General features: G+C 50.7%; 1 protein-coding gene across 1 annotated transcript in view; it reads right to left on the minus strand.

Annotated features, from left to right (window-relative positions):
* Window positions 1–2,480: 2,480 nt before the first annotated feature.
* Window positions 2,481–23,707, minus strand: part of RARRES2 (retinoic acid receptor responder 2) — a 53,205-nt gene continuing 31,978 nt past the window's right edge. Inside the window, exons 4-6 of the mRNA XM_072154500.1 lie at window positions 6,293–6,391; window positions 3,417–3,533; window positions 2,481–2,703 (exon numbers count right to left, since the gene is read on the minus strand). Coding sequence (XP_072010601.1) covers window positions 3,438–3,533; window positions 6,293–6,391 — 195 coding nt within the window. The 3' untranslated portion in view covers window positions 2,481–2,703; window positions 3,417–3,437. The remainder of the gene's footprint in view (window positions 2,704–3,416; window positions 3,534–6,292; window positions 6,392–23,707) is intronic.

Below are 23,707 nucleotides of genomic sequence, written 5' to 3' on the forward strand. Positions count from 1 at the left end.
AAGCTCTTGTGTCACCCCCTCATCCTTATAGACTGTAAGCTCTTGTGTCCCCCCTCATCCTCATAGACTGTAAGCTCTTGTGTCCCCCTCATCCTCATAGACTGTAATCTCTTGTGTCACCCCCTCATCCTCATAGACTGTAAGCTCTTGTCACCCCCTCATCCTCATAGACTGTAAGCTCTTGTGTCACCCCTCATCCTCATAGACTGTAAGCTCTTGTGTCCCCCCTCATCCTCATAGACTGTATGCTCTTGTGTCCCCCTCATCCTCATAGACTGTAAGCTCTTGTGTCCCCCCTCATCCTCATAGACTGTATGCTCTTGTGTCCCCCTCATCCTCATAGACTGTAAGCTCTTGTGTCCCCCCTCATCCTCATAGACTGTAAGCTCTTGTCACCCCCTCATCCTCATAGACTGTAAGCTCTTGTGTCCTCCCCTCATCCTCATAGACTGTAAGCTCTTGTGTCCTCCCCTCATCCTCATAGACTGTAAGCTCTTGTGCCCCCCCTCATCCTCATAGACTGTAAGCTCTTGTGTTACCCCCTCATCCTCATAGACTGTAAGCTCTTGTGTCCTCCCCTCATCCTCATAGACTGTAATCTCTTGTGTCCCCCCTCATCCTCATAGACTGTAAGCTCTTGTGTCACCCCCTCATCCTCATAGACTGTAAGCTCTTGTGTCCACCCTCATCCTCATAGACTGTAAGCTCTTGTATCACCCCCTCATCCTCATAGACTGTAAGCTCTTGTGTCACCCCCTCATCCTCATAGACTGTAAGCTCTTGTGTCACCCCCTCATCCTCATAGACTGTAAGCTCTTGTGTCACCCCCTCATCCTCATAGACTGTAAGCTCTTGTGTCACCCCCTCATCCTCATAGACTGTAATCTCTTGTGTCCCCCCTCATCCTCATAGACTGTAAGCTCTTGTGTCACCCCCTCATCCTCATAGACTGTAAGCTCTTGTGTCACCCCCTCATCCTCATAGACTGTAAGCTCTTGTGTCACCCCCTCATCCTCATAGACTGTAAGCTCTTGTGTCACCCCCTCATCCTCATAGACTGTAAGCTCTTGTGTCACCCCCTCATCCTCATAGACTGTAAGCTCTTGTGTCATTGGGTCATTTATAAGCTTCTCCTTGGAAACGATCAAAAAATACAAAAAAATAGGAGCTGAGGAAAGAAACACGGGAGGAAAATCACAAGGTCCTGGGATTCAGTGCAGGATCCGGTTACTTGCAGAAGACCCGACCCAGGACCCCATCAAAGACCAAAGATGATCAACCACCACCCAGAGCCACGTGTCCCACACTCCTTCACCATCATTGATGCTCCTGGACTTCCTGAGAGCCAAAGCCAAAGACGTACGTCCAGCAGATGCGAGACTTCTTCTAGAACTCGGAGTTGTAGAACATCAAGGACGGATTCATCTCAAAAATTTCTGTCCTTTGTGACCAAGTTTGGGTCAGAAATAGAAGAAAATATTGTGACCTTCATAACTTCTGCTTGAGATGTCTGAAGACCACCAGCCCTGCCAACCATGATCCAGGCCCAAGTGCCACGTGCCGAAGATACCAGGGGTGGCCCCATCCATGTCACGCTCCATAAGGATGTCTCAGATGTAACTACCCCAGAGGTCCACCGTGCCACCATGGCTGACGAGCAGAAGTGGAGTTCAGGGTTGGAGGCCTTCAGCAACCTTTACAATTTTTGTCTCAACAATTGCCCTCAGGCAGAGCTACATCTCTGATACTACAGCGGAGGCGCTGGTCCACGTGAGGGAGGAGGTTATGGCCCAGCAGTGTGAGCTGGAGAAGACTCTTAGGCTCCTCAGAAGACACAAGAGATCCACCTGTCACCACATCTGCTCGGTGGCCTAGGATGAGGTGGTCCACGCGTGTGAAGCCTCTTGTAGGGTCGGGTCCAGTGACCACTTCTCTTCTCTGAGAAGTTTCTATGGGTCAACAAGAAAGTCACTTATCAAAGCTTAAAGATAAAGTACATGAAGGACGAGCAAGAGGTCTTCTCCTGTCAAATGGTTCTTCAGAGGAAGATGGATCCCAACTCATCCTGAGGACAACCCATGAGCTGAAACAAGTGACCTCCGTGAGGTCTTCAGAAGTATACGTGGAGCCACTGAGAAGCATAAGAGAAGATGTGGCCTTCAAGGTGGAATCGAGATGCTGGAGAAAGCCAAAGGTCTCATGAGAAGAAGACAGAAGATCTCCCAGACCAAGGAGGAGGATGAAGTCCTCAGTCATAGCGAGGCTGGATCCTTCCATTATCGATTCAGGATGAGCCTCCGACCCTCATGGATCAGGATGGACGAGTGTCTGATGCCTGGAGCCTGGTGACTGCTGAGACTGGTGGAACGTCATAGGTCATAAAACTCTCTGACCTCGGGCGCTAGTGGATAAGATCTGCCCCAGTTACCATTGCCCGGGGCATCGGGGGCAGATGGTTCCATCCAGAAATTTCCCCAACACAATTTTATATATTTATTTATTTATTCCTTTTGATGGTTTATATATAATAATCTACATCCAGTGTATAATCCCCTCCCGGGGGCAGTAAGTGGTCTCTGGGGGGTAGGTGACCCCATCCACCAGGTCATTGTGTGATATACATCTATAGAGTCCTGTGCTATATACTCTACAGTACACGGTATATACTCCTCAGACATCAGGGGCTTCCCTCTCACAGAGGACCTGAAACAGTGAGATAAATAGGATTAGATACACAGCTCAGGAGACTGTATCACACAGGACAGGATTAGATACACAGCTCAGGAGACTGTATCACACAGGAGAGGATTAGATACACAGCTCAGCAGGCAGTATCACACAGGATAGGATTAGATACACAGCTCAGGAGACTGTATCACACAGGATAGGATTAGATACACAGCTCAGGAGACTGTATCACACAGGAGAGGATTAGATACACAGCTCAGGAGACTGTATCACACAGGATAGGATTAGATACACAGCTCAGGAGACTGTATCACACAGGATAGGATTAGATACACAGCTCAGCAGACAGTATCACACAGGATAGGATTAGATACACAGCTCAGCAGGCAGTATCACACAGGATAAGATTAGATACACAGCACAGCAGAGAGTATCACACAGGAGAGTATTAGATACACAGCACAGCAGAGAGTATCACACAGGAGAGGATTAGATACACAGCACAGCAGTATCACACAGGATAGGATTAGATACACAGCACAGCAGACTGTACATTGGTTCGGTGCTCAGTTGGACCGTGCGCCACATTTATCATCCAGGGTCTGACAGAAATGTTTTCCAGGGCCCATGTTAAAGATGCACCAAAAAAAGTTGGTGCACTACACAGATGACTGCATCTGGTGATAAATGTGGGCCATTATCTGCTTAGATACACCCTTTGTTCGTACCATTCCCCTGTAGTCGGGTTCTCACTGAGACGTGACAAACGCGTAGCTCCCCGGCTTCCCGGGTCCCCCCTTCAGCTCCACCTTCTTGCAGGACTGACTCCGACTACTGGATCTCTTCTAGAAGGGGCAGAGATCACATGAGGTGCACGAAAGTAACATACAGAGAACAAGGGACAGAGATAGGACTGGGATACAATAATACATAACATACAGAGAACACGGGACACATAGGACAGGGATACAATAATACATAACATACAGAGAACACGGGACACATAGGACAGGGATACAATAATACATAACATACAGAGAACACGGGACACATAGGACAGGGATACAATAATACATAACATACAGAGAACACGGGACACATAGGACAGGGATACAATAATACATAACATACAGAGAACAAGGGACACATAGGACAGGGATACAATAATACATAACATACAGAGAACAAGGGACACATAGGACAGGGATACAATAATACATAACATACAGAGAACACGGGACACATAGGACAGGGATACAATAATACATAACATACAGAGAACACGGGACACATAGGACAGGGATACAATAATACATAACATACAGAGAACAAGGGACACATAGGACAGGGATACAATAATACATAACATACAGAGAACAAGGGACACATAGGACAGGGATACAATAATACATAACATACAGAGAACAAGGGACACATAGGACAGGGATACAATAATACATAACATACAGAGAACAAGGGACACATAGGACAGGGATACAATAATACATAACATACAGAGAACACGGGACACATAGGACAGAGATACAATAATACATAACATACAGAGAACAAGGGACACATAGGACAGGGATACAATAATACATAACATACAGAGAACACGGGACACATAGGACAGGGATACAATAATACATAACATACAGAGAACAAGGGACACATAGGACAGGGATACAATAATACATAACATACAGAGAACAAGGGACACATAGGACAGGGATACAATAATACATAACATACAGAGAACAAGGGACACATAGGACAGGGATACAATAATACATAACATACAGAGAACAAGGGACACATAGGACAGAGATACAATAATACATAACATACAGAGAACAAGGGACACATAGGACTGGGATACAATAATACATAACATACAGAGAACAAGGGACACATAGGACTGGGATACAATAATACATAACATACAGAGAACAAGGGACACATAGGACAGGGATACAATAATACATAACATACAGAGAACAAGGGACACATAGGACAGGGATACAATAATACATAACATACAGAGAACAAGGGACACATAGGACAGGGATACAATAATACATAACATACAGAGAACACGGGACACATAGGACAGGGATACAATAATACATAACATACAGAGAACAAGGGACACATAGGACAGGGATACAATAATACATAACATACAGAGAACAAGGGACACATAGGACTGGGATACAATAATACATAACATACAGAGAACAAGGGACACATAGGACAGGGATACAATAATACATAACATACAGAGAACAAGGGACACATAGGACAGGGATACAATAATACATAACATACAGAGAACACGGGACACATAGGACTGGGATACAATAATACATAACATACAGAGAACACGGGACACATAGGACAGGGATACAATAATACATAACATACAGAGAACAAGGAACACATAGGACAGGGATACAATAATACATAACATACAGAGAACAAGGGACACATAGGACAGGGATACAATAATACATAACATACAGAGAACAAGGGACACATAGGACTGGGATACAATAATACATAACATACAGAGAACACGGGACACATAGGACAGGGATACAATAATACATAACATACAGAGAACAAGGAACACATAGGACAGGGATACAATAATACATAACATACAGAGAACAAGGGACACATAGGACAGGGATACAATAATACATAACATATAGAGAACAAGGGACACATAGGACAGGGATACAATAATACATAACATACAGAGAACAAGGGACACATAGGACAGGGATACAATAATACATAACATACAGAGAACAAGGGACACATAGGACAGGGATACAATAATACATAACATACAGAGAACACGGGACACATAGGACAGGGATACAATAATACATAACATACAGAGAACACGGGACACATAGGACAGGGATACAATAATACATAACATACAGAGAACAAGGGACACATAGGACAGGGATACAATAATACATAACATACAGAGAACACGGGACACATAGGACAGGGATACAATAATACATAACATACAGAGAACAAGGGACACATAGGACAGGGATACAATAATACATAACATACAGAGAACAAGGGACACATAGGACTGGGATACAATAATACATAACATACAGAGAACAAGGGACACATAGGACAGGGATACAATAATACATAACATACAGAGAACAAGGGACAGAGATAGGACAGAGATACAATAATACATAACATACAGAGAACAAGGGACACATAGGACTGGGATACAATAATACATAACATACAGAGAACACGGGACACATAGGACAGGGATACAATAATACATAACATATAGAGAACAAGGGACACATAGGACTGGGATACAATAATACATAACATACAGAGAACACGGGACACATAGGACAGGGATACAATAATACATTACATACAGAGAACACGGGACACATAGGACTGGGATACAATAATACATAACATACAGAGAACAAGGGACACATAGGACAGGGATACAATAATACATAACATACAGAGAACAAGGGACACATAGGACTGGGATACAATAATACATAACATACATGAAGAACAATGTATACTTTACCGCGTCCACTTGATGTGCGGTGACACAGTCAATGAGCTGAGACATAATATCATGAGAACCATAAGTGAACTTGAAACAAGCAAAGCAATTAAATGTCCTCTGTAGAGGAAGAAAAATACAGGATCATTACCAGGAGACCAGACACCACAATGAGATATTACAGTCATGGCCGTGCACATCAATCAGGACTCGCTCTGGTTTGTTACAATGTATCTACAGTCACGGCCATAAGTTCTGAGAATGATACAAATGTAATTGTTACAAAGTCTCCGGCATCAGGTGTTATAATGGTAATTTGCAAATTCTCCAGAATGTTATACAGAGGGATCACTTATCAGCAATTCATTGCAAAGTCAGTATTTGCCTAGAAATTAACTTTTTCCCCCAAAACACATTTCCCCTTCACTGCAGGCGCCTTAGGCGGAGCAGCGGCCATGGTGTCAGTGATGTCTCCAGTAACACAGGTGCGGGGGCTGATGGGGACAGGGCTGGGGACAATGTGTCATGTGTAAGTAACAATCACCACTGGGCAGTATAATAGGAGCAGGTAACATGGTGTCAGTGATGTCTCCAGTAACACAGGTGCGGGGGCTGATGGGGACAGGGCTGGGGACAATGTGTCATGTGTAAGTAACAATCACCACTGGGCAGTATAATAGGAGCAGGTAACATGGTGTCAGTGATGTCTCCAGTAACATAGGTGCGGGGGCTGATGGGGACAGGGCTGGGGACAATGTGTCATGTGTAAGTAACAATCACCACTGGGCAGTATAATAGGAGCAGGTAACATGGTGTCAGTGATGTCCCCAGTAACACAGGTGCGGGGGCTGATGGGGACAGGGCTGGGGACAATGTGTCATGTGTAAGTAACAATCACCACTGGGCAGTATAATAGGAGCAGGTAACATGGTGTCAGTGATGTCCCCAGTAACACAGGTGCGGGGGCTGATGGGGACAGGGCTGGGGGACAATGTGTCATGTGTAAGTAACAATCACCACTGGGCAGTATAATAGGAGCAGGTAACATGGTGTCAGTGATGTCTCCAGTAACACAGGTGCGGGGGCTGATGAGGACAGGGCTGGGGACAATGTGTCATGTGTAAGTAACAATCACCACTGGGCAGTATAATAGGAGCAGGTAACATGGTGTCAGTGATGTCTCCAGTAACACAGGTGCGGGGGCTGATGGGGACAGGGCTGGGGACAATGTGTCATGTGTAAGTAACAATCACCACTGGGCAGTATAATAGGAGCAGGTAACATAGTGTCAGTGATGTCTCCAGTAACACAGGTGCGGGGGCTGATGGGGACAGGGCTGGGGGACAATGTGTCATGTGTAAGTAACAATCACCACTGGGCAGTATAATAGGAGCAGGTAACATGGTGTCAGTGATGTCTCCAGTAACACAGGTGCCGGGGCTGATGGGGACAGGGCTGGGGACAATGTGTCATGTGTAAGTAACAATCACCACTGGGCAGTATAATAGGAGCAGGTAACATGGTGTCAGTGATGTCTCCAGTAACACAGGTGCGGGGGCTGATGGGGACAGGGCTGGGGGACAATGTGTCATGTGTAAGTAACAATCACCACTGGGCAGTATAATAGGAGCAGGTAACATGGTGTCAGTGATGTCTCCAGTAACACAGGTGCGGGGGCTGATGGGGACAGGGCTGGGGGACAATGTGTCATGTGTAAGTAACAATCACCACTGGGCAGTATAATAGGAGCAGGTAACATGGTGTCAGTGATGTCTCCAGTAACACAGGTGCGGGGGCTGATGGGGACAGGGCTGGGGGACAATGTGTCATGTGTAAGTAACAATCACCACTGGGCAGTATAATAGGAGCAGGTAACATGGTGTCAGTGATGTCTCCAGTAACACAGGTGCGGGGGCTGATGGGGACAGGGCTGGGGGACAATGTGTCATGTGTAAGTAACAATCACCACTGGGCAGTATAATAGGAGCAGGTAACATGGTGTCAGTGATGTCTCCAGTAACACAGGTGCAGGGGCTGATGGGGACAGGGCTGGGGACAATGTGTCATGTGTAAGTAACAATCACCACTGGGCAGTATAATAGGAGCAGGTAACATGGTGTCAGTGATGTCTCCAGTAACACAGGTGCGGGGGCTGATGGGGACAGGGCTGGGGACAATGTGTCATGTGTAAGTAACAATCACCACTGGGCAGTATAATAGGAGCAGCTGCCATGGTGTCAGTGATGTCTCCAGTAACACAGGTGCGGGGGCTGATGGGGACAGGACTGGGGACAATGTGTCATGTGTAAGTAACAATCACCACTGGGCAGTATAATAGGAGCAGGTAACATGGTGTCAGTGATGTCCCCAGTAACACAGGTGCGGGGGCTGATGGGGACAGGGCTGGGGACAATGTGTCATGTGTAAGTAACAATCACCACTGGGCAGTATAATAGCAGCAGGTAACATGGTGTCAGTGATGTCTCCAGTAACACAGGTGCAGGGGCTGATGGGGACAGGGCTGGGGACAATGTGTCATGTGTAAGTAACAATCACCACTGGGCAGTATAATAGGAGCAGGTAACATGGTGTCAGTGATGTCTCCAGTAACACAGGTGCGGGGGCTGATGGGGACAGGGCTGGGGACAATGTGTCATGTGTAAGTAACAATCACCACTGGGCAGTATAATAGGAGCAGGTAACATGGTGTCAGTGATGTCCCCAGTAACACAGGCGCGGGGGCTGATGAGGACAGGGCTGGGGACAATGTGTCATGTGTAAGTAACAATCACCACTGGGCAGTATAATAGGAGCAGGTAACATGGTGTCAGTGATGTCCCCAGTAACACAGGTGCGGGGGCTGATGGGGACAGGGCTGGGGACAATGTGTCATGTGTAAGTAACAATCACCACTGGGCTGTATAATAGGAGCAGGTAACATGGTGTCAGTGATGTCTCCAGTAACACAGGTGCGGGGGCTGATGGGGACAGGGCTGGGGACAATGTGTCATGTGTAAGTAACAATCACCACTGGGCAGTATAATAGGAGCAGGTAACATGGTGTCAGTGATGTCTCCAGTAACACAGGTGCAGGGGCTGATGGGGACAGGGCTGGGGACAATGTGTCATGTGTAAGTAACAATCACCACTGGGCAGTATAATAGGAGCAGGTAACATGGTGTCAGTGATGTCTCCAGTAACACAGGTGCGGGGGCTGATGGGGACAGGGCTGGGGACAATGTGTCATGTGTAAGTAACAATCACCACTGGGCAGTATAATAGGAGCAGGTAACATGGTGTCAGTGATGTCTCCAGTAACACAGGTGCGGGGGCTGATGGGGACAGGGCTGGGGACAATGTGTCATGTGTAAGTAACAATCACCACTGGGCAGTATAATAGGAGCAGGTAACATGGTGTCAGTGATGTCTCCAGTAACACAGGTGCGGGGGCTGATGGGGACAGGGCTGGGGACAATGTGTCATGTGTAGGTAACAATCACCACTGGGCAGTATAATAGGAGCAGGTAACATGGTGTCAGTGATGTCTCCAGTAACATAGGTGCGGGGGCTGATGGGGACAGGGCTGGGGACAATGTGTCATGTGTAAGTAACAATCACCACTGAGCAGTATAATAGGAGCAGGTAACATGGTGTCAGTGATGTCCCCAGTAACACAGGTGCGGGGGCTGATGGGGACAGGGCTGGGGACAATGTGTCATGTGTAAGTAACAATCACCACTGGGCAGTATAATAGGAGCAGGTAACATGGTGTCAGTGATGTCCCCAGTAACACAGGTGCGGGGGCTGATGGGGACAGGGCTGGGGACAATGTGTCATGTGTAAGTAACAATCACCACTGGGCAGTATAATAGGAGCAGGTAACATGGTGTCAGTGATGTCTCCAGTAACACAGGTGCGGGGGCTGATGGGGACAGGGCTGGGGACAATGTGTCATGTGTAAGTAACAATCACCACTGGGCAGTATAATAGGAGCAGGTAACATGGTGTCAGTGATGTCTCCAGTAACACAGGTGCGGGGGCTGATGAGGACAGGACTGGGGACAATGTGTCATGTGTAAGTAACAATCACCACTGGGCAGTATAATAGGAGCAGGTAACATGGTGTCAGTGATGTCCCCAGTAACACAGGTGCGGGGGCTGATGGGGACAGGGCTGGGGACAATGTGTCATGTGTAAGTAACAATCACCACTGGGCAGTATAATAGGAGCAGGTAACATGGTGTCAGTGATGTCTCCAGTAACACAGGTGCGGGGGCTGATGGGGACAGGGCTGGGGACAATGTGTCATGTGTAAGTAACAATCACCACTGGGCAGTATAATAGGAGCAGGTAACATGGTGTCAGTGATGTCCCCAGTAACACAGGTGCGGGGGCTGATGGGGACAGGGCTGGGGACAATGTGTCATGTGTAAGTAACAATCACCACTGGGCAGTATAATAGGAGCAGGTAACATGGTGTCAGTGATGTCTCCAGTAACACAGGTGCGGGGGCTGATGGGGACAGGGCTGGGGACAATGTGTCATGTGTAAGTAACAATCACCACTGGGCAGTATAATAGGAGCAGGTAACATGGTGTCAGTGATGTCCCCAGTAACACAGGTGCGGGGGCTGATGGGGACAGGGCTGGGGACAATGTGTCATGTGTAAGTAACAATCACCACTGGGCAGTATAATAGGAGCAGGTAACATGGTGTCAGTGATGTCTCCAGTAACACAGGTGCGGGGGCTGATGGGGACAGGGCTGGGGACAATGTGTCATGTGTAAGTAACAATCACCACTGGGCAGTATAATAGGAGCAGGTAACATGGTGTCAGTGATGTCCCCAGTAACACAGGTGCGGGGGCTGATGGGGACAGGGCTGGGGACAATGTGTCATGTGTAAGTAACAATCACCACTGGGCAGTATAATAGGAGCAGGTAACATGGTGTCAGTGATATCCCCAGTAACACAGGTGCGGGGGCTGATGGGGACAGGGCTGGGGACAATGTGTCATGTGTAAGTAACAATCACCACTGGGCAGTATAATAGGAGCAGGTAACATGGTGTCAGTGATGTCCCCAGTAACACAGGTGCGGGGGCTGATGAGGACAGGGCTGGGGACAATGGGGCAAATTTACTTACCCGGTCCATTCGCGTTCCAGCGGCGGCTTCTCCGCTCTGGATTCGGGTCCGGCCGGGATTTAATAAGGTAGTTCTTCCGCCGTCCACCAGGTGGCGCTGCTGCGCTGAAAGTAAACTCATCGCGCCGGAATGCACCGAGCTGGACCAGGTGAAGGTAAGCGGTCCTTATGCGACACATTTTCGGTTTTTAAATGCGGCGGTTTTTCCGAATACGTCGGGTTTTCGTTCGGCCACGCCCCCCGATTTCCGTCGCGCGCATGCCAGCGCCGATGCGCCACAATCCGATCGCGTGCGCCAAAATCCCGGGGCAATTTAAGTACAAGCGGCGCAAAACGGAAATATTCGGGTAACACGTCGGGAAAACGCGAATCGGGCCCTTAATAAATGACCCCCATTGTGTCATGTGTAAGTAACAATCACCACTGGGCAGTATAATAGGAGCAGGTAACATAGTGTCAGTGATGTCTCCAGTAACACAGGTGCGGGGGCTGATGAGGACAGGGCTGGGGACAATGTGTCATGTGTAAGTAACAATCACCACTGGGCAGTATAATAGGAGCAGGTAACATGGTGTCAGTGATGTCCCCAGTAACACAGGTGCGGGGGCTGATGGGGACAGGGCTGGGGACAATGTGTCATGTGTAAGTAACAATCACCACTGGGCAGTATAATAGGAGCAGGTAACATGGTGTCAGTGATGTCCCCAGTAACACAGGTGCGGGGGCTGATGGGGACAGGGCTGGGGACAATGTGTCATGTGTAAGTAACAATCACCACTGGGCAGTATAATAGGAGCAGGTAACATGGTGTCAGTGATGTCTCCAGTAACACAGGTGCAGGGGCTGATGAGGACAGGGCTGGGGACAATGTGTCATGTGTAAGTAACAATCACCACTGGGCAGTATAATAGGAGCAGGTAACATGGTGCCAGTGATGTCCCCAGTAACACAGGTGCGGGGGCTGATGGGGACAGGGCTGGGGACAATGTGTCATGTGTAAGTAACAATCACCACTGGGCAGTATAATAGGAGCAGGTAACATGGTGTCAGTGATGTCTCCAGTAACACAGGTGCCGGGGGCTGACGAGGACAGGGCTGGGGGCAATGTGTCATGTGTAAGTAACAATCACCACTGGGCAGTATAATAGGAGCAGGTAACATAGTGTCAGTGATGTCCCCAGTAACACAGGTGCGGGGGCTGATGGGGACAGGGCTGGGGACAATGTGTCATGTGTAAGTAACAATCACCACTGGGCAGTATAATAGGAGCAGGTAACATGGTGTCAGTGATGTCTCCAGTAACACAGGTGCGGGGGCTGATGGGGACAGGGCTAGGGACAATGTGTCATGTGTAAGTAACAATCACCACTGGGCAGTATAATAGGAGCAGGTAACATGGTGTCAGTGATGTCTCCAGTAACACAGGTCCGGGGGCTGATGGGGACAGGGCTGGGGACAATGTGTCATGTGTAAGTAACAATCACCACTGGGCAGTATAATAGGAGCAGGTAACATGGTGTCAGTGATGTCTCCAGTAACACAGGTGCGGGGGCTGATGGGGACAGGGCTGGGGACAATGTGTCATGTGTAAGTAACAATCACCACTGGGCAGTATAATAGGAGCAGGTAACATGGTGTCAGTGATGTCCCCAGTAACACAGGTGCGGGGGCTGATGGGGACAGGGCTGGGGACAATGTGTCATGTGTAAGTAACAATCACCACTGGGCAGTATAATAGGAGCAGGTAACATGGTGTCAGTGATGTCCCCAGTAACACAGGTGCGGGGGCTGATGGGGACAGGGCTGGGGACAATGTGTCATGTGTAAGTAACAATCACCACTGGGCAGTATAATAGGAGCAGGTAACATGGTGTCAGTGATGTCTCCAGTAACACAGGTGCGGGGGCTGATGGGGACAGGGCTGGGGACAATCTGTCAGGATTAAGTAACAATCACACCCCTGGACACTTTACAAGGAGGCTGGTGCTTGGCATCATTGTTTCTCTTTTGTTACCCATGGTTATCTCTATAGAAACACGTGCAGTCATCATTGCACTGCACAAAACTGGCCGAACAGGGAAGAGTATCGCAGCGAGAAAGATGTCACCTCAGTCACCGATCTATCGCATCATCAAGGAATCCAAGGAGAGAGGCTCCATTGTTACCAAAAAGGCTCCAGGGCCCAAGAAGGAGCAGCAAGTGCCAGGAGCGTCTCTTACAAGTGTCTCAGCTTGGGGATGGGGCTCCCAGCATCGCAGAGCTCAGGAATGGCAGCAGCAGGTGTGAGGCATCTGCACGCACTGTGACACTGCGGAGACTCCTGGAGCAAGGCCTGGTGTCCAGGAGGGCAGCACAGAAGCCGCTTCTCTCCAGAAACCATCAGGGACAGACGGATATTCTGCAGGAGGTGCAGGGAGTGGACGCTGAGGACTGGGGGACAGACGGATATTCTGCAGGAGGTGCAGGGAGTGGACGCTGAGGACTGGGGGACAGACGGATATTCTGCAGGAGGTGCAGGGAGTGGACGCTGAGGACTGGGGGACAGACGGATATTCTGCAGGAGGTGCAGGGAGTGGACGCTGAGGACTGGGGGACAGACGGATATTCTGCAGGAGGTGCAGGGAGTGGACGCTGAGGACTGGGGGACAGACGGATATTCTGCAGGAGGTGCAGGGAGTGGACGCTGAGGACTGGGGGACAGACGGATACTCTGCAGGAGGTGCAGGGAGTGGACGCTGAGGACTGGGGGACAGACGGATATTCTGCAGGAGGTGCAGGGAGTGGATGCTGAGGACTGGGGGACAGACGGATATTCTGCAGGAGGTGCAGGGAGTGGACGCTGAGGACTGGGGGACAGACGGATATTCTGCAGGAGGTGCAGGGAGTGGACGCTGAGGACTGGGGGACAGACGGATATTCTGCAGGAGGTGCAGGGAGTGGACGCTGAGGACTGGGGGACAGACGGATATCCTGCAGGAGGTGCAGGGAGTGGACGCTGAGGACTGGGGGAAAGGCATTGTCTCTGATGAATCCCCTTTCCGATTGTTGGGAGAAGACAAGGTGAGCGATGCCTCCAGTCCTGTCTCCTGCACCTGTAAAGCTCCTGCAGCCATTCATGTGGGGGGGGGGGGGCGGCTTCTCAGCCAAGGGAATCGCCTAAAAACCCCTCCATGAATAAAGAATGGAGCAGAATGTCCTCCAGGAGCCGCTTCTCCCGACCCTCCAGGAGCAGATGGTGATGAGCAGAGCCTCCTTCAGCATGATGGAGCCCCGGCCATAAAGGGGAGAACTAAATGGTGCAGGGAACAGAACACAGAGATCCTGGGTCCATGGCTCCGGGAACAGAACACAGAGATTCTGGGTCCATGGCTCCGGGAACAGAACACAGAGATCCTGGGTCCATGGCTCCGGGAACAGAACACAGAGATTCTGGCTCCATGGCCCGGGAACAGAACACAGAGATTCTGGGTCCATGGCCCGGGAACAGAACACAGAGATTCTGGGTCCATGGCCCGGGAACAGAACACAAAGATTCTGGGTCCATGGCCCGGGAACAGAACACAGAGATTCTGGGTCCATGGCCCGGGAACAGAACACAGAGATTCTGGGTCCATGGCTCCGGGAACAGAACACAGAGATTCTGGGTCCATGGCTCCGGGAACAGAACACAGAGATTCTGGGTCCATGGCTCCGGGAACAGAACACAGAGATTCTGGGTCCATGGCCCGGGAACAGAACACAGATATTCTGGGTCCATGGCCCGGGAACAGAACACAGAGATTCTGGGTCCATGGCTCCGGGAACAGAACACAGAGATTCTGGGTCCATGGCTCCGGGAACAGAACACAGAGCTTCTGGGTCCATGGCCCGGAGACTCCCCGGATCTTATCCCATTGAGAACTTGTGGTCAATCATCAGGAGACGGGGGACAAACAAAACCAACACATTGTGACAGAATGCAGCAGTGATAGTGCAGGAATGGACGGCGATCAGTCAGGATCTGGTGCAGGAGGTGAGTGACAGCTGCCAGGGAGAATTGCAGAGGTCCTGAAGAAGAAGGAGAGGTCCTGCAGATACTGACTGGCTGCAGTAACTCCTCCCACCTGACAATAAAAACTTCTGCTCCCCATAATATGATTGCACTTGTATCTCTGTATGTGATAAAATCTGACAAACCAGAGGGACACATCGGGGCAGATTTACTTACCCGGTCCATTCGCGATCCAGCGGTGCGTTCTCTGCGCTGGATTCGGGTCCGGCCGGGACTTATTAAGGTAGTTCCTCCGACATCCACCAGGATGCGCTAAAGAGCATCGGAACGCACTGGATACACCGAGCCGGGCCGAGTGAAGGTAAGTGCAAGCTCTGCGACAGATTTTTATTTTTTTAAATGCGGCGGTTTTTCCGAATCCACGCCACCCGATTTCCGTCACATGCATGCCAGCGCCGATGCGCCACAATCCTATCGCGTGTGCCAAAATCCTGGGGCAATTCAGGGGAAATCGGCACAAATTGGAAATATTCGGGTAACACGTCGGGAAAACGCGAATCGGGCCCTTAGTAAATGTAACAATAGAAAATTTGTGTCATCTTATGGCCATGACTGTACACAGTGACTGCACCAGCAGCAGAATAGTGCGTGCAATCTCATTCTGCTGTGTGCTACTGAAGGGTGTGGTTGTGTGCTGCTGAGCTCCTGCACCACCTGGTGGAAGACCAATCCACCCAGGCCTGCTCTCTCCTCCCCAGGGAGGGAGTGGGTTTTCTGGGATGAGTGAACCAGGCAAATCCCGGGCTTCTGCCTCTCGGACCAGGCCGGCGGGGGGCAGGAAAAGCCAGATACCGGCCAACATGGAGGGGGTGAGAAGATCTGCCCGGAGCCAAGGACGCAGCGATGTGACCTCGGCTGCCACCCCCAAGACCCAGGGAAGCCGCAAGGTCTCCGCTTCACAGAAGATCAAGGCAAGTAACATCAGCCTGAGTGCTCCTCCTGGAAAGCTGAGTGACTGTGCGGGAAAGTTGGGTGGTTCAGCTGGAAAGCTGGGTGCTCACGGAGGTGTGCAAAAAGCATGGGGACATCTAAAGGCCCGGGAGTCTGCTTCCATCTATGGCTCCCGGATTGCTGAGCACCTCCGTGAGTACGAGGAAGCTGGAAAAGCGCTGAGGAGGCTCCAGGAGGAGATAAGGGAGACCTTGGCCCTAGCGGGGGTGGCTACGCAGAAGAAAAAGTCTGATCTTCTTAACACCATTGACAGACTTAAAGCCGAGGTCACCGCTCTGCAGGAAAAACGACGGTTGATCCGGGAGCACAGTGGTCCGTTCAGGGAAAAATTGGAGAACGACGCCAGATTTGAGGAGATGCGCCAGGAGAAGCTGAGAAAGCTGAAGGGGCTTCAGATCCAGGCGGATGAAGGCGATGGCGATGATGAGGAGGATGAGGAAGACCTGCCGTGTCCGTCTGGTGGCCTGCACCAACACCAGCAGGCCTCGCACGACAGGCTGCCTGCGGAGCAAGCGCCATTACCATCAGGCTGCGGCTCTGCCAACCTGGAGGAGGAAAGTGATGACAGCGGCCAGGGGGGGGCGCTAATGGCTCAGATCCGTCAGCTTGAGTCCCCAGTTCACCTCCAAAACTTCTCCTTCGGCGATGAGATCCCGGATGACGACCTAAAGAGAAAGAAGAGAGCCAGGAAGACCAAGGCGTCTCAGGAGGTGAATCTGGTGTTTCGTCCCCTCCCTGTTCCCTCCGGGCGGGCAGCAGTGCCAGCCTGTCGTGTAGGCCCCGTTGCCCAGCCCAGCACGAATCCTGCAGTGGACTCGGTGCCAGGGTGCGGGGAGAGTGCAAAGCCACGTTCCATCATGGCGCAGAGCACCAGCCTTGTTTGTAGTAGCAAGGATGGTGCAGGGAAGGCATCGGCTGAAAGGCCGGACAGTGAGGGCGATCCAGCAGGTCCTGGTACTGTGTGCTGCCCCCCAGTGGGAGGGGGGGTGGCCCTGTGCCAGGGGCAGTGGCGGTGGCTCCTGTGGCCCCTAGCGCTGTGGCTGTTGCTTGCTCCGGTAAGCAGCGGCAGTGTGATGGGGCTGCTGGGGCTTGTAGTGCGGCGCCTCCCAAGCGTCCTGTGCAGCCTGCAGGAAAGGGTGCAGGAAAAATATTATTTTGCATTGGATCATCTGACCCAGGAGATGGTAACAAGAGACTGTCCGGACTTCATAAAGAAAAGAGACCTCATGCATCTAGCGAGCAGCGGTGCTCAAACATTAAAACAGCTGGTCAACAAGGGGTTAATGCCAATGAGGCAGAGGGCACAAGTAAGATCGGGGTTGGAGCTGCCTCTTCTCAGGCTGTATCAGCTATGGAGGTGGCTCTACCCCCAGTGTCCAGTGACGCCGAGGCAACCCCAGGTCCTCCTGGCCCAGCTGGTGTGAGTGATGCAAGGAAGCGAGGCAGTATTGTACATAGTGTGGTGAATGTTGGGGTGGTGAATGGTGCTGAGGGGGGTGATCCTGGTGTGCGTGCTGGACCATCTGCACCCCCAGTGGTGGCCGCTCCCATAAGGAGCTATGCGAGTGTCACCGCTGGGGCAAGTGGGGTTAACTCCTTGTCTCCTGGCTCTGGGAATAGCGTTTTGCAAAGGCATCTTCTGGAGGCTCTCAGGAGAGGGGAAAAGTCAATCACTGTAGAGGGGAGAGATGTTGATCTGTCCTTCTGGACAGACAGGCATGGCCTGGCAGCCTTCCAAGAGAAAAGGGGGGGAGAGACTGTATGGTCTTTACCCACAACTGGGCCCGGTGCTTCCCGTAGGAATGTGGTTCGTCTTCGCTGGAGGGGCAGTGACGCATGCCCACCCAGGTCAAGGGTGGTGGAGCTCCTCCTGAAGATGAATTTCAGGGCTAGTGACATCTTTGCCCTGATACATCCTTATGGTACTCCGGAGTTCGATGTCAGCTTTGTTCGGCCGGAGGGCTTAGAGCTCTTCTGGTCGAATTATGAGCTGGCAAAGAACGAGCCCGCATGGCGAGACTTTGCTGTGCAAGCAGTGTCTCGCCAAAACGCAGTCAAGAAAGTGACCGTTTTGACCCGTAACGAGTCACTTTCTTGCATGGACATCATGACTTGGCTAAGTCGTTATGGTGAGGTTGTACAGGTACCTCAGAAAAACCGCGATGAATTTGGCATTTGGTCTGGGGCCTGGACCTTCATGATGAAGTTGAAGTGTTCAGGCGGCACAGTCGCCCACATTCCCTCTTCAGCCTTTCTTGGGCGGGACAGAATCCTGATTTTCTACCAGGGGCAGCCGAAGGTCTGTCACAGGTGCGGTGACCCCACACGCTTTAGCGCCAAGTGCAGAAGTGCGCTTTGTGTGGTGGGCTAGGTCATCTCGCTGCATCCTGTAAGGACATTAGGTGTAACCTGTGTGGTGAGCTCGGTCACCCTTTCAGCCGTTGTCCTCGCTCCTTTGCCAATGCGGTTGTGACCCCAGTGGAGGAGAGCCATGAGGTTGCTTCTGCTGGGGAAGGTACCAGCAGAGGTGAAGGAGCTGAGGGGCCTGTGAAGAAAAGTAAGAATAAGTCACCCTCTCAGTTGAGGCGGCTTGAAGCCAGACAAAAAGGGAGAGAACTGGGGAAACCTCAGGTTGCTGGGGTGACCCTTGGTCCTTCCTCAGAGGCTGGTCATGCTACTGAGGCCCTGAGGGATGATGAGTTGGATGAGGAGGTCAGGAGGATGGAGCGCGAGAAAGGTGCCATGTCCTCCACGTCCTCCCATTATGAGAGTATGGATGAGGATAACAGGATTTGGCTAGAAAATAAGCGCAAGCAGAAAAAGAAAAAGCGCGGCGCATCTAAGGTACCTAAGGAAGGGAAAACTTCCTCCCCTCTGGTTGAGCTTTCCAACCGGTTCCTCACCCTCGATGAGATCGCCTCCTCGGGAAGAGAGGCTGAGGGTGGGGTTCTGGAGGTGGCGGCGGAGCAGCCTGTAGGGGGCGCCGAGTCTCTATCCTCTGGGGAAGCTGGGTCCTCAGAGTGGGAGACTGACTCAGAGTCAGGAGACAAGGACGAAGGAGAGGGTGGTCCGGGTGGGTCCTTGGGGGCCAGTAATAACATGGACACCTCAATTTCGTTAAAAAGAAGTTGCCCCAATTCTGATGGTAAAAGGGAAAAGGCATCATCTTCAGAGGAGAGTCGGGGGAAGGGAAATGGAAAGAAAAAAGCCGTCTAACTCAATCACTCATGATGGCGGCACCCACTCCGTTGACGCTGGCGTCCATTAATGTCGCCAGCATTAAGTCTGATGCGGCTAGATTTGCGGCCTTTGATTTTCTCGGCCGTGTTGAAGCCGACATTTTATTTTTGCAGGAGACCAGGCTGCCAGATTTGGCGGCCGTGTTTAAAGCTAAGAGGGAATGGAGACACGGGCCTTCCTATTGGTCTCTTGCGGCCGAGCCGTATAGCGGAGTGGCGGTCCTTTTTACCGCACCGGTAGAATGCCGACGAGTTATTGAGTTAGAAATGGGGAGGTGCCTGATCCTGGATGTCCTCATGAAGGGACAAGAACTTCGCCTAATTAATATCTATGGTCCCCAGTCCAAGTGGGACAGGAAGTGTCTCTTTATGAGGATCAAGCCCTACCTTTTTACAAGTCGGCAGGTGGTCTTTGGAGGGGACTTCAATGCTGTCACGAGGTCCCAGGATAGGGGAGGTACCAGAGACAAGCTGACTTATGATAGCGTCGCTCTTAATAGCATAGCCAGTGAGGCTCGCCTGGTGGATGTCCACATCCGGCACACCCCAGGCCACGCGGGGTTCACCTATTATAGGGGTAGCTGTAGGTCTAGAATAGACAGGTTTTATTTAAAGGAGGAAGCCATTTCTTCAGCAGTGTCCGTTGTTGAGGTGGAGTTCTCCGACCACTGTCTAATTTTGTTTTCTCTGAATGTTACAGAGACCCCCCGGATGGGAAGAGGCTACTGGAAGCTCAATTCGTCTCTCCTGGAGGAAGCGGAGATAAGACAATCCTTTGAGGACTTTCTTCAGAGCCAGGTACCATTGCTGGGCCTTTGTAGCAGTAAGTCAGAGTGGTGGGAGATGCTCAAGAAAAGGGTGGCGAGATTCTTCCGCCAGCTCTCGAGCCTCAGGAGCCTGGACAGGTACCGCCTGTATCAGGGCCTGAGGAGGAAACTCGAGCATCTCGTCTCGACTGGAGGTAGTCGTGAGGACATCTCCAGAGTGAAATCCTTGCTGAAGAGGTGTCAGTACGATAGACACACATCTTTGGTCTTTGAGAGGGATTACGGGAAATACCGCTCGCCCGACCCTTACAGAAACTGCAAGATGTCAGTGAGTAGTAAAGTTGTCACGGGACTGGTTGACAGTACGGGATCCCTGAAAAGGTCCAGATCAGGGATTCTGGAGGTCGTCAGATCCTTCTACTCGCACCTCTTGGGCAGGAAGGATCTAGATCGGGATGTGATGTCGGGTTTCCTGGCTGAAACTGTCCCTGAGCCAGGAGTAGACCCCTCTCTTGATGTTTTGACAGAGATGATCAGGGAAGAGGAAGTCAGCAGGGCGATTGAAGGGCTCGCCCTCAAGAAATCGCCGGGTCCGGGTGGCTTAACATCTGAGTTTTATAAGACCTTTAAGGACGCCTTGGTTCCCCTCTTGACTGAGGTATTCAATGAGTGTCTTTCCTCGGGCGCTCTGCCGAAGTCAATGAGGAGGTCTGCCCTGATCATCCTGTCAAAGGGTAAGGACCGATCTCGTATTGAGAACTGGCGTCCCATAGCGCTTCTCAATACGGACAGAAAGGTTTTGGCAAAGGTGCTGTTTAATCGGCTGGTGCAGTTTGCGCCCCGGCTCCTTTCGGGGACCCAGCACTGCTCTGTTCCAGGCCGCAGTACATTTAGTGCTGTGCTTTGTGTTCGGGAGGCAGTGGAGCAGGGCAGGGCTGGTAACTGGAAGGGGTACTTGCTGTCCTTGGATCAGGCAAAAGCGTTTGATCGGGTTGACCACGAGTACCTCTGGTCTGTCCTTCTGAGGTATGGCCTGCCGGGGGAGTTTGTCAATTGGCTTAAGGTTTTGTACGCAGGGGCAGAGAGTTTCCCGCTTGTGAACGGTTGGATTGGCCGCTCTTTTGAGGTTGGGTCTGGTGTTCGCCAGGGTTGTCCTCTGAGCCCACTTCTATACGTGTTTGCGATTGACCCATTCCTTAGGAGGGTTGATCGTGGGCCGTTGGTGGGAGTCGGGATGGATCGGGCAGCACCGGAAGCCACTCTAAGGGTGGTAGCGTATGCCGATGATGTCACCGTTTTTGTGTCCTCGAGAGGGGAGGCGCAATGGGTGATGTCAGAGGTTGACCGCTACTCAGAGGCTTCTGGGTCCAAGATCAACCGGGATAAGTGTGAGAGTCTCTGGCTGGGAGAGGGGGATCCAGGCTTTGATCTCCCGGACACTCTTCCAGGGCCCCGAGACTCTGCCAAAGTTCTCGGCATCGAATTTGGCCAGGGGGATTACCCCATGCAAAACTGGGATGGCAGGCTTAAGATCGCCGCCCAGAAGGTGGACCAGTGGAAGGGTTGGTCTTTGACCCTCAGGGAAAGGGTGAACTTGATTAAAACTTACCTGCTCCCATTGCTGATATATCTGGGCAGTGTGTGCATGTTGCCAGAACCCCTCTGGACTCGAGTCTACAGTCTGTTCTTCCAGCTGTTATGGGGGAATAGGCTGAACCTTATCAAGAGGGAGGTTACTTACCGCACGAGGAGACAAGGAGGGTTGTGTATGGTCAACCCTGTGGTGTTCCTAGTGAATACCTTTCTTAAGATCAATGTAGCAAACCTCTGGAAAGAGAGGGCTCCTCCGTGGGTATACTCCTGCAGGGGATGGTTTCGGCCTTTCTTCCAGGAATGGGAGACAGGAGGGCGAGTGAAGGATCTCTGTACACCACATGGGCATCTTCCGGCTTACGCTACCCCGGTTCTGAAGGTGATTCGCCGGTGGGGTCTGGGAATGTGGGAGATCAGGACCATGTCGAGGAAACTCCTTGACAAAAGGGTTCTGTTGACCCATTTCCAGAAGCCTCTGGCCCTCAGGGATTGCCCAAGTCGGGATCTGGGGGTGGGTTTAGGTCTTTTGAATTCCATCAGGATCCCCTTGAAGTTTTGGGACTTGACTTGGCGCTGCTTCCATGGAAAGCTGTGTGTGAGGGACAATCTGAAGTGTAGGAGCTCTGAGGAAAGGGGTTGTCCCCGGGAGGAGTGCGGTGGCCTGCTGGAGAGCATGGACCACTTCCTGCTTCAGTGCCCCTTTAACACAGAGGTGTACAACCGGGTGGGCGCTTCCCTACATTGGCCCGGGTTGGCCGGTCTCTCCTATGCGGAGTGGGCCTATGGAGCATTCAGAGGCCTGGGTGGCCGGGACCGCTGCACGTTATTCCTAGTTAGCCTAGTGGTCAGGTACCACACGTGGAACGCACGGTGTTTAGTGTCGACGCAGCGTAAAATCCTCCCGGTGGATGAGGTGGTTAGGAACATTCTGGGTGACCTGGTGAAGGTGCGCTCTCTGGAGTATGAGAGGCTGGGCACGGGGAGGGCCTCTCTCCTTTGGAGGGGGTTCTCCTTTAGTGTCCCTTAGTCTGTCATCTCCTCTCCTGGTGTTGGGCTGAAGCTGACACTGTAGATTTTTGTTTTGTGTCCTGAGGTTATAGTGATGTTGGGCTTGCAGGCGCCGAACCTGGGCTTTATGTGGTTGGTTTGTTATGTTGATATGTTTAATGTGTTTGTATTTTGTGTACAGTGTGTATTTATGTAGTTATAGTTAATGTGTATATAGCTTGGTTGGTTTTGGGGTGTTGGTGTTAGGGTGTTAAGTTGGGAGGGGGGTGGACGGGATTTGGACAATATGATCCTGGGCACTGGTCTGGACTATATAGCGCGGACTTTGGACGTTAGACCAGTGTCTGGGGGGGGGAGGGTGATGGGCGTGGGATTTAGTTAGTTTATATTTAATGTTTTTATTTCCTGTTTGTCTTTTTTTGCTGTGTATTCTTTAGTTATTTATGGGAAAAAAAAAAAAAAAAAATTATAAAAAATTATATAACAAAAAAAAAAAAAGGAAAAAAAATTAGGTGGTGGGATTGGGTGAAGGTTTTGTTTTATAATGCTGATTGTGTGGTGTGTGTGTGGTGTGTGTGTGGCTGGGCCAGGAGATTTTCGTAAGTCTCTTTTAGTTTGTATTATTGTTTTGTTTTGTTTTGCCAGAAGTTATGGCTTGATTTATGTTTATTTTTGTAATGTTT

The sequence above is a fragment of the Engystomops pustulosus genome, chromosome 5, assembly GCF_040894005.1.
Source record: "Engystomops pustulosus chromosome 5, aEngPut4.maternal, whole genome shotgun sequence".
Taxonomy (NCBI): domain Eukaryota; kingdom Metazoa; phylum Chordata; class Amphibia; order Anura; family Leptodactylidae; genus Engystomops; species Engystomops pustulosus.